The sequence below is a fragment of the Ornithodoros turicata genome, chromosome 7, assembly GCF_037126465.1.
Source record: "Ornithodoros turicata isolate Travis chromosome 7, ASM3712646v1, whole genome shotgun sequence".
Taxonomy (NCBI): Eukaryota; Metazoa; Arthropoda; class Arachnida; order Ixodida; family Argasidae; genus Ornithodoros; species Ornithodoros turicata.
In genome coordinates, this window is record NC_088207.1 from 22,287,539 (window position 1) to 22,299,900 (window position 12,362).

The window sequence follows — 12,362 nt, forward strand, 5'->3', positions numbered from 1 at the left end:
AAGCACCATTCAAGGTTTCGTTTTCGAGCAAATGTTAGATTATCTCGGCAGCTGCGCCGAAAAAGTGACCACCACCATGGCGGCCAAACGCCTTCGTTTGACATGTGAAAACACGGATCAAGCGCCGTGGTCAATGACCAGAGGATAATACACGTGTGTTTGATCCTATACTCGCAATCCAAATATCGGTCATTGTCGGATAAGCGAATTGCCATACTAACGAAGTCGATTTACATGGCGGCGAAACGGATCCCAAGAAAAAAGGTCAAAGCGAGCATACTAACCAGGGCTCTCTAGACCGCCTCAACGACAGCGACAGACAGCGGTACGAAACCAGGGTTCTTCCTCCTTACGCCCTTCATTTTATATCTCACGAGCCACTTCGTTTCAAAGCATGGAACGTTCAAGCCACACGTGGGATTTCTTTCGAAAAGGTAGGTAGGGGATAGGTAGAGATCCAAGCGAGACAGCTTTGCCTGTATTGGTATGAAATCGTTTAATACTGAGCCACCTCCACCTCTATTTTACGAGCGAAATATGTTGAGCAGGCCACTACGTGCTGTTGTATACTAACGGTGTCCCCAAGAGTACGTTTTCAACAAGGAGTTCTGGTTCAAGACAGCGACAAGTGGCGGATCAAACGTAAAACAATTGTTTTACAACAACAGGTTTAATTCAGCTGCCATGTTTTGTAAACTTAAATATACACGCATATGTACGCTATAAATAACAGCGTAGCTTGTTTTGTCCTATCCACGCACCATATCAATACTAGTGGCGTCGGGCTGCAGCCTTACCATCCCCAGCACTTTCACCATCACTTGTAGATGTGTCGCTCCTGCAAAAAGAAAAAAAGAAACACAATACGCCAGTGTTTGCACGACACCACTGTTGAACAGAACAACGTGACAAAATGCCAGGGAGTGAAACCGGAACCGAACCGAAAACCGTTTGGAACCCAACGGAACCGGAACGGAACCGTATTCACCTCACCAATTAGCCGACACCGCAACCTGGACCGATGTGATTTATGCGATTTCGGTTACCGGTTCATATGAATCGCTTCAAGCTTAAATGCGAACAAATTTAGGTGCGATATTTGTATCGCTTTACAGCTCTGACTAGTGGTGTAGAACGTGTTTCTGTTAAAGTAGATCTCTTCGTTGCTTCGTTTGCTTAACCGCTGAATGCACGCAGTTTTTCTTCCCTTGTAGCTTGTTACAGCACGAGCGAAATGAATGTGCACGAGATAATACAGACCGCAACAAATTATTTTACGGGGAATGTTGCAAACGGTAAAAGTGCGTCGGAGAAAGAGTTCACTCTTTCGACCTGGCAGGTGGCACTGCAGCACTCTTTCGGGGCGCAACACATAAATAGGTTCATTTTTACCCGTTTGCACTTTGTGGCTCATTTTGCGACGTGCACGCAGTCTGCAAATGCATCCTAGAGAAAACCGAAAAAAAAAAATACCGGTTCAACAGTTTGGCTACCGGTAACCGCACATATTAAAACGGCGAATCTCGTAATCGAAACCGCTTTGACAGTTCTGTCACCGAACCGTAACCGTAAGCGAATCTATATTCGTTTCGGTTTCAGTCCCTGCAAAAAGCACCGCACGGACCACAATCCGATAACGAACAAAGAATCTGGCTTTCACCATACTGTGTGCTAGGACCAGGAAACCCCAACAATACTAGTGAGTAACAACAGAAACTTGGGAGAGTTCGTGATGCATACTAGATGGAGGGGTGCAACCGAAGAAGTCTGTCGTTCACGTCTGGTTGCACCCCATCCTCAGTGCGGTGCTCAGGAAGGGATTGTAACGTCTGTCGTCCACGTCTGTCCTAGGTTGCACCCTATCCTTCTAGAATACTAGTTTTAGTGCGTCGTACGCTACCGCCCTTGCGGACGTGAAGGGATAGCGCGGTGGTTCTTCACACAATGCGCAAAGCTCTGTATACGTCTTAGTTGCGCGCAGTAGCACCAACGCTATCCCTTACGTACACAGAGGATACGCATCGCGTCATTGTTTCTCTTCAAAATCACACGAAATACACGACACCTTCTGCACATAAGCAACGTGCACTAGAATTCGTACTCTGCTCGGCCAGATAGGTGTATGCTGTAAAGTAAAGTTAGTCGCTTTCGCCCTACATATAGTATTCCTTCTCCAGAAGCTTACCATTCGGCAAGATCAGGGCTGTCCTCGTCGACTGTAGTCAGCCTGTCACTACGGTCCCACTGCGTTTCCTCCTCCACACCACTGGCGGTATTCTCAGAAGGCATGTTTAAACGCGTGACACCGAAGTGGTGTCGGCCAGCAGAGGTCACTTTAGTCATAGTGACGTTGGTGTCGTTGAAGGTGACGATGGGCTCTGGCGGTTTTTCCGTTTTGGATGACGACGACGCGAAGAGGCTGACGATGAAACCCGCCACGGCCAGGATCAAAACAAGTGTGGCGCACATTACTACTGGCACGATAGCTCTCGAGTCGTCACCGAAGATGCCTCCGAGCACGCCGTCGTCGTCTCGCACTATTTCCACCTGGACTCGCCCGGGTACCGCTCCAGGAGGTCCTCCGGGAACTACAGCGTCTGGTGACCCGCCCTCTGGACTTGCCGCTACTCCCCCAGCAGCAAAGCTCTTCCAAATAGAGAAATTAAGTTAGCACCAATACAAAGTGAACCAGTAAAAGCGTTACAGCGCTATACACTCGCTCCCCACAACGACACCTGCGGCAGCCGTCTGTTTAAGCTACCTGTCTTCGGTCGCCTCTGGACATAAGCAAGGTTGCAGTGCTCAGGAAGGGATTGTGGCGCCTGGCGTGTAAACGAAAACGAAAAGAAAAGCATCATGCCAAGACTAGGTGACAACGGGTTCATCTTAACCAAATTGAGGGGGCAGGGTATAGAGTAAGTTTTCTTTTAACAAACGTTAGCTCGCAGGCTACTTCCTCGTGCCTGCATCGGTCTGCCGTATGCAGTACTACTTCGCCCCTGCCACAGTCGTCCGGATACAATCATATAGTCTAGCAACATTGGCAACGTTGCTAAATTTAAGCAAATCCTCCAAAATGTCGGCTGCCGTGGCATCGTTAAAAAAGGACATGATATGTGCTGACAAACTATACTTTTTTTTTTGCCAATCAGTCAATCAACTGCCACATTTGCGCACTTAAAGGTACTGTAAAGCAGCACCGATCAAATGCAATTTAGTGTGGCTATTCGATAATCCAAGCCACCAGGACAAAAACTGCGCCAGTTTCATTCCAATCGACGGTGCAACTAATTAGAAAATTACAAATAAAGATTACGGGCAACACTGTACTAGGTATTCGAAATGAATCCGTACCCCTGACACATACGGCGGCAACCACATTGCATGCGTATAACACTGGGCCCGACATAACAATCCACCATAAAATCCGCCCCTGCAATCCACACAACGATCCACATCTGAGGATAAACGTATAAGCGAACTGAAATGAAAAGCTGAGCTGTTGAAAAAAAATGTGTCAGACGTTCAAGAAGCCAGACAGCGTCGGGACTTGTTTGTTCACAGAGGTTCACAGAGGCCGCGAGTAGAAGGAGCGCGCAGGCGCAGCAGAGTAGAAGTAGGGAGAGCCTCCATCGAACAGAGGACAGCGGTGGGTTACTTCGCAAAAAACACTGTTAACAGGGGTTTCAAAATGCATAGGTAAACAGGAAAACTAATAATATGGTTACTAAAATAACGAAGTTCCGATGTAATAGTGTGTAATACCAATTTTCAGTGTTGCCCGCTGTACAGGGGGTTGTTTGACACCAGGCGTCGCACCGCTCCACTACGCCGCATCTATCATGGCAAATTAAAAATATTTATAGCGCGTTGTCGGTCGTATGGTTCCGCATATGGTATTTAGAAGCAACAAAGTCTCTAGTCACATCACCGGCATATCATGCTTGTCTACTGCTTTACAGTACCTTTAAAGTTTTTCTTGCCTACTGCACGAACCTCCGGTGGCGCACGACGACGCATTTATGCAATCAAGGCCAACAAAAAGTCCGTGTGAACAATTTTCCGTGTTAGAGCCGCGAAGCAACTGGCTATGAGCGGGAGTGGGAGACAGGGGTTAGTATGCGTCCTGGACCGACTTCAGGGGGAATTGTGCAGAGATTCGTCCGAAAAGTCTGCCGGAAACCCAGAGAAAACCTCAGATAGCACAGCCGGTATCGGGATTTGAACCCGTTCTACCTCCCAGTCTCTGCGTGGAAGGCGATCATCCTAACAGCACCACGCGAGCTGATACAAAAATTAATTATTAATTAATTAATATATATATATATACTCATACTATCACTCATACTCATACTCATACTCATACAAACTTACAGATTAACATGGCTTCTATGGCTGCACGCAGTGAAACAGATACTCATGGAACGATGCGACAGCACCAGAGGACACGTGTTTCGCCGTGTTTGCGGCTCGTCAGCTCTGGGTAGCTGCGCATCGTTCGGAATTGACAAAGCAGGGGTCACTCAGCGAGCGATATACACCTGGGAGGGTGACTGAGCACTCCTCAATGCCACAGTGCAAGCAATTATAAAGAGGGAAAAACAGCTATTAAATAAAAAATAAATTTATTTAGTATTTATATTTAATTATATTTTAATTATACTTAATTTTAATTATATTTATTTATTATTTAAAATTTTATTTATTTATTTAATGGCTTTTTCCCTCTTTATATATATATGTGTATATATATATATATCTTCTGTCTCCCATTTATTTCAACTATAATTACGTAGCCGTCCGATCCAACTCCAACTTTTCAAGATATATATATATATTCGAAGCTGTTGCCCACGAGAATGAAATAAGCAGGGAAATAGGAAAACCAGAAGACGACAAAGAGCTTACAGGAAAACAGAAAGCGGAGTTTAACAACACATAGGGATATGAATATAGCTGCGGACGGCCGTTTCGTCCTACTTGAGAGAGTCATCGGCGCGGCCCAGGGAAGCGACACGATCGTGGGTCGGCACAAACAGTGAGGCACCTTTGGTGACCGCCATAGGGGCCGCCATAGAGCTTCGGCTGTACAGGGTGGGTGCTCGAAAACGTCAGTCACATTTTCGCGCGTGACGCTATACTTACTTGACAGAGTGGCTTCCGCTACCAGACGGTGAATACTTTGTGCCAGTGAAACGTACGAAAAAATCGTGGTTACCATGCACTGCGACAACTGCACAAAATAAATACGACCACGCAAACTTTTGTCTTCATGCATTTCCTATGCGCTATACCGATGTAAACACGACACGGCGGTAGAAACAAGGTAGTTTTGCTACACAGTGCTTGATAACCATGATTTTTTATTTTATTTTTTCGCGAGTTTCTCTGGCATAAATTTTTCACCCTGAGGCAGCCGAAGTCTGTGCGTCAAGTAGGTATCGCGTCACGCGCTAAACTGTGACTGACCTTTTCGAGCACATACCCTGTATACGCACTTTCTGGCTTCCACTGCGGCCTCCACAGGTGCCTCCAACACCGTGGAACTCTGATGTCTCGCCGAGACGCAATGTTTGTGCCGACCCACCATCCTGTCACTTCCCCGCCCCGCGCCGTTGAGTCCATGGGGCGAAACGGCAGTCCACGGCTGCGGTGATACGATGAAGTTGTAAACATATATACATATATATAGCCACGCAACCTCCGCTCTCATTGCTTTTCGAATAGGGTATGGAGGTCTTCTCACAGCTGCATCCAGCTGTGGCTAGAGATGCCACCGCTGCAGATGCTCATTTCTGTTATTCACGGTTAATGTTTCACATTAGCACAACTGCAAGTCAAGTTGCTTTAACAGCAGCTTTTTGCCTGCACTTCCCACCAATGTTTGGTGAATTGAATTTAACTGAATAATCATATCCTGTTTCTGCACTGGTGATGGGGCGCTACAAATCGTGCACAGTACCCGCACACAACTCTCCGGAGGCCGCCATGCATTGTTATGCGCTATGCAAGTGAGTCAGCTCTCTGCGCAGTTCCCCAGTTTCCCTCTTCCCCTATTGTCCGTGGATCGACCTCACTGGTCTTTCTTCCAAATAAGGGGGGCAACAGTTCAAGGTTAGGCGCACGCGGCTTCTGTGAACTCAGAGTACCATACTGGTCTATGAATGCCCCCATTATTGCTGCCTTGTGAGCGGACATACACGTGGTCTTCCCCTGCTTTAGCCCCTCTAATGCGCAGCGACGAACTGTCGTGGCATCATGGTGAGCAGTGATGGGAAGTGCATGAAGTACGAAGTACCCAAGTATTATTTTATGAGCATTTATCAGTACATTTCAATTTGTGTACTTTGTACTGTACTTTAAGTACCTTTCTTCGATGCTTTCTTTTTAAGTACTCGAGCATCTAACTGGTACTACAAACGCAAAATTTGTTCGCAAAATCGTTTCTTTCATTTCATAAGTCATCTGTAAACTGTGCATGTTTTCTAACTAGAACATGATAAAAGCGCTTGCTAAAACGTCTTAAGGACAGCAGTACAAACATAATTACCTCACCTTTCGTAACTAGTTCAGTTTAAAGTACTTTGCCAAGGACTTTGTACTTTACTTTAAGCGCATTTGTAGTGCGGTACCAGGTACTTGGTAGTTACAATTTTGAGATACTTTGCCCATCACTGATGTGGAGCAACGTTTGCGTGGCTATATATTTATTGCGCAGAGATCAGCTACCCTCTATACAGCCGCATGTATTTACTGGCGTGTACCGACGAGGAATACCGGGTCGAATAGCACATTTGTGTCTCCATGATATATGGGACATAACAAAATATATACACTCTAAGAAAACGAGGTTACGTTTCCTACCCAAGCTGGTAGAACGACAGTACTTCTACCATTTCGTGCCAATCCACGTGCGCCTTCTCCTCCGCGGGTATAAACGGCGCCGTCCCTTTTCCTTAATTCTTTCACGTTTGCTCCAAGGAAAAAGGGGCAGAATTTCCTACCCAAGCTTGGTAGAGCGACAGTTTCTACTCTGTGATCTGTTTCTACTCAGCAGTTATACCCAAAAATAAAATTGGTTTTAGTAGAAATGTGGTTGCAGTGCAGCTCTATCGAAATGGGTAGAAAACTATAACTTTTTTTTTTCTTAGAGTGTGGGAACGACTCCACGACTGCTACAACGGCTATTGCGCCATTACTACTGGAAGGGTACCTACCGGACGCCTAATAATGAACGCCTCCGGCGGAGGAAGGGGATCATCTTCGGGGTTTTTGACGTCGGCAGCGAAGGACAGACGCCGAGTGTCCTTCGGGGCGATGTACTTTCTCAGAATGCCCTTAACCGGAGATCCCATGATGTGCAAGAACTGATGCTTTCAACCGACGTTTTCTTCAGCTTCTGCAGAAAATTTAGAACAGTGGTCGCGAGTCTTCTTCTTCTTCTTCTTCATCAGCCAGCAGACTGCAAGTCATGGGCCTGGGTCTTCTTCTTCTTCTTTAGCCTGCACCACAACATGGCACCGCATCCGCAAGGGAGATTGGCCACAACCTTGGAATGAGATGACTATGACGGTGCTACTAGCTAGAAGCGGTTAGAGCCAACGATGAATGAGATGAGGTGGTCTACGATGACCCGGTGCCACTTCCCATCGTGGGATGCACCAAAGGAAAGTAACGATGTTAAAGTGAAAGGGATACCAAGCCTAAGCAAGAGGAGGGTGAGATGTCGATGGCGTAGACTGTGGTAATGACTGCACCCGAGTACGTAATGATGCATGATTTCGTCATGACCACAAGCAAAAGATGACCGTGAGCCATCTTTTTCTTCCATTACCTCAATCGCATCTATTACCTCTCTCTCTCTCTTTGTGAAAGGCCATTGACACATTGGCCAATCCCAGAGGATCAAAGACTCTGGATCAGGGATGTGTTAATTGTGGCTAATCTGACTCCTCGTGGTTGTCGAAAGAATGAATCGACACATGTTCTCTCATTTAGTCACAAAGTTCTGCACTCGTGCTGCACCAGTTCTCAAATACATGAGAGGTCTATGACGAAGAGAAGGCGAGAGGGTTGCACTCCTTGAACTAGTTCAGGAGGTGCATGAATGCGAAAAGAATGGCCTTACTAATACGATAGTCTATTGTTCTCACTTCGTCCTCTATCTTGCGTTGTTGCCACAACCGACGACATCGAGTTCGACTTGCTAGGTCGGTCAGCTGTCATATCAACAACTCAGTCAAACGACCTATGTTTACCTATTCCGTGTCCTTCAGCAAGGGGCATGCACCATCTTCTGGCTTGGTGATGTGTAACTTCTGCTTCAGTTTCAACTGGTTATGTAGACAGTAGGCTCGTGGTGGCTGAAACTATGTACTCCATAGAGGCTCATGTCCCGGCCTCTTTATTTCCTCACTGACGTCTTGTTCGCCCAGCTTCCGTCGCCCTCATTTTAAATAACAATGCATAAAAGGTCATCCAAAGTTACGTATCTATGCGAATACCAAGACCCCGCTTCACTCTCGCCGCACTCCATAACAATAGCGCGGCAGCGTCTTTATCAGAGTCGGAGAGAGACATATTGCTTGGTTACTTCTCCTGCGTACTCCAAGCTGGTGCAGTGAAAGCACGCTTCACAGGAGACCGCAACGGATTTTGTGTGACCTCAGTTCCTGCTCGTAGGATGATTTCTTAGATAGGATGATTTCTTAGGGGATATCACGTTTGTATGAGACCAAAACAGTAATGTTTGGTACCTTCTTTTAATTTGGTAATTTCTTTTCTGGAAACAGCTTACATCTTAACGCTTTCGGCCGCGGGAGTTTTTTTATTTTGAACCAAATTTTTAAATTGACTTTTTGTTACCACTGTGCACCCAATAATCATAGGTGGGGAAGTTACTTTTATTCTGTAGTGCACTACCGTTACTCACTACTTTTTTCAAAAAGTAACGCGTTACGTTATTCGTTACTGTTGCGGTAGTAGGTAACGCGTTACTAAAGCCGTTACTTCTGATAAGTAATGCCGTTACTTTTGCATTACTTCACCAGTTATCCTTATAATATGTACTATTTTTGGTTGAGTCACATAAGTGCATTCCGCAAATCAATACAAGCAATGTTGGGCACAAACAAGGGTCACGCATGAACACAACTTACATGTACGATTCATTGCAACGCAGAAGTAGTTAATGTTCAAAATTTTCATCTGTAAGCTTCGCCCGTTTGGCTGAGAGGACGCCTAATGACCAGTGAGTGCTCCTTTTCTCACACAGTACAAATCCAAACAGCCAACCCCTTGGTACTTTGTTACTTGTTCACAGGGTAGAGGCTATCTTTCTGTCGCTTTTGCCCATTTCGTCCGAAAAATACCAGAGGGAGTGAAAAACAGAGGTGGTAAACAAAGGTGACATCTCAACCAGGGTAGGTCAATAACCCTTCTTTTGCGTTCTTCGTAGGTTCCGATGTACCTTCTTGTCATTGTTGAAGATGAATAGAAAAAATCGTGGATTTTCCCGGATCTTGCAGGCAGGGTCCTCGTTCAAGCTTTCAAGTTTAGACGATGAAGCAATGTTCCCGAACACGCAGTAACGCATAACGCCGTTACACGTTAGTTATTAAAAATGTAATGACGTACGTTACGTTACTCATTACTTTTCTCCCAAATGTAATGCGTTACCATATTTCACCACTCGAATGTAACGCGTTACCGGTAACGCACTACTTTGTAACGCTTTACTCCCCACCTATGGCACCCATATAGTGTGCTTACATTTAAAAAAATCTTCAGTTCATAGTTATTTCGAAAAATGGCTACGTGTCGTCAAAATAGGACACAAGGGCTCAATGGTTGTTGAATGCGGGGGCATATGAGAGACGAAGGCTGCGAATCTGGTGAATGATAGGATGGATTGAGTGAACGCGCGTTGAATGACCATGGTATTCGAATACAAGCAGCCTGCACAAATGAAGTCCAAGCCGTCTTCACGTGATACATATTTGGGGACACTGGTACGAAACTAAAAAATTTCGTAGGGTTTACTTGATTGCGGCGACCTACAACGATTAGGAGTTTTATCGACGCTTGCTATACTGCACTTACACTCACTTAGGACAACCCGGTAATATAGGTCTTGCATAGCATTTTGTCTGACTTGCTCCACCGACATCCAGTAACGCGCTCTTCCCAAAATAGAGAGCAGGGTGCTGTGGTTTATCCAGAACCCCAAGCGGGGGGGGGGGGGGGGGGTAATTGCAAAAAACTTGGAACGAACAGCAAGTCCCCCCCTTTCGTAGGGAGTGTGCAGGTAGAAACGTCAGGGGGTGTTGCCAAACATTTCAGGGGTTTCAGGTCACAGTGTAGTCCGGGACTGTCCCGGACTACGCTGTGACCTGCCGCGCAGCTTTGCAGTTGCCATGGTAGATTACATTTCTTTTCGTAATACAATATCATTTTCTGTTATGATTATATAACCGCTCGTGTCGTACTGTCTAAAGGCATGACTCTACGGTAAGTCTGTGATACTCGGCGATTTCGCTCGACAAGTTTTATCCGGCGTTAACTTAGTAGCTGTCCTGCAGCTGCAAGTGTGTCTTGGTATTCAGCCTGGATGTATCATTGTGAGCAGTGGCGTAGCCACGGGGGGGCTAGGGGGGGCTCGAGCCCCCCCTACCTGCCGTGGACCGACCGACGCCAATCGTGAAAATCCGACGGGAACATAATATATGGAGGGTGAGACCAGTGTGGCGATCGTGAAAGTTCTTGCAGTTCATGACGTCTATCTAAGCAGCACTCTTGAATTGTTTTCAAACTATGAGCTTTTCAAAATACTTCCAATCTCGTCACATGCAATCGTATTGTGAATGTCCAAACCAATTATTTTCATTCGTTCCTTTTTTTGTCATCCGTATTTTGTAGGGTGCATAAGTATGTGTGTGTTGTTGTACCCGTGATCAGTTGGGGGGGGGGGCGAAGTGAGGCGAGTTTTGGTATCGAGCCCCCCCTACCTTGGAGGTCTGGCTACGCCACTGATTGTGAGGTAGCGCAATAAAATATATTTTTTGTAGTTAGGTCGCTCATCACACCCCATAGCTATGAGCTTGGATTCACACATTGAATACCAGCATTTGTCTTTATGTTTCCATTGCACGCTATCATCATGCAACTTTCACCATGCATAGCTGTATATCTGATCCTAATTTTAATGCAGCCTCTAAGCCCCCCGTAGCAGCTTTACAGTCTTTGCCCGAGTGAGCACAACAATCACTTGACTGTTGTGCTACTTATCTACAAAACACGGAGCCAATGCGGTGTTGTAAAGCAAAGTGTAATTTGGGCAGTTACTTGTGTAATTAGATAGTTATGTTCATAACATATTCGGAACAGCAATAGCAAATAACCTGCTTGTCGGCTGTCGTTGACCGGGTATCGGAAGAACGAGGTGTTCGGACTCTCGAATCATTTCTCGTTTCTGCACCAAGAAGTAGAGCAGAAATGCTGCGCAGACATCTTTCCTGCCGGCTTGACTTTTCGAAGACACTGACATGGTCGGGCCAGCGTTTTTAAACAGGAAACATCGGAATTCATTGACTAACCGCTACACACGCCTTGAGTCACCCCAGACAGACATCGGCTACGCCGTGGATGCCATTGTGGACGCGGCTAGCCAGCACTGGGCGCGTTAGGGAGGCTCCCGAGCGTGCCTTATCTCGGGTTCTCAGGGGAACGTACCCTTGGTGTCTCCACTTAATGGTGTTTGTCAGGCTATCCAGAAGCCGAGCGCCACACTCTTAAAAATAAACTTCGCCGCATAGCACGTTCCTAGCCAACCATCATAGCGAATGATATCGTTAGCTGCCCTGATTTGTTGAAAACGGGAGGCGTACGCCTTTTTGTGACACTTATGCTGTTCATAATTGTCACAAAAAAGGCGAACGCCCCCCGTTTTCAACAAATCACGGCGGACAACGATATCATCCGATATGATGGTTGGCTAGGAGCGTGCTATGCGGTGAAGTTCATTTCTAAGAGTGCAGAGCCGCTGAGCGCACGTATAGCAGTCCCCTGGAATCGTATCACTGTTTACCGGCGACATCCGATGATTCCGGAAACACAAAGAGCATGGGCGGTTGCAACGTGTTTCGAAGTTTCGAAAGGCAGTACACCGGAACATGCGTCACGCTCCGGAACTGGCCCCGCTCATCCCCAGCGTTCTCCGGATCCGAAGAAGGGGTGCGCAGGGTGCACACGGGAATGGGAAGTGATTCCCTGAAAGAGGGAACGTTCCCGGGGCACGAACCTAACGCGCCCACTGCCGACGCCGACGCGCTGTTGCCTGTTTGAACGCTCGCGCACAAATTTGA

General features: G+C 46.5%; 1 protein-coding gene and 1 long non-coding RNA gene across 2 annotated transcripts in view; one reads left to right on the plus strand and one right to left on the minus strand.

The window, feature by feature from the left end:
* The window catches only part of LOC135400336 (uncharacterized), an 82,689-nt gene extending 75,243 nt beyond the window's left edge, over positions 1 to 7,446 (plus strand). Inside the window, exon 3 of the long non-coding RNA XR_010424588.1 lies at positions 7,152 to 7,446. This is a non-coding gene — a long non-coding RNA (uncharacterized LOC135400336). The remainder of the gene's footprint in view (positions 1 to 7,151) is intronic.
* LOC135400335 (uncharacterized) lies at positions 658 to 7,482 on the minus strand. Its single transcript, XM_064632165.1, has 3 exons — positions 7,218 to 7,482; positions 2,186 to 2,646; positions 658 to 838 (listed from the first exon to the last, which is right to left on the minus strand). Exons 1-3 carry the CDS (start codon positions 7,353 to 7,355, stop codon positions 772 to 774), a joined length of 666 nt encoding a protein of 221 aa, XP_064488235.1. The 5' UTR covers positions 7,356 to 7,482; the 3' UTR covers positions 658 to 771.
* Positions 7,483 to 12,362: the final 4,880 nt, after the last annotated feature.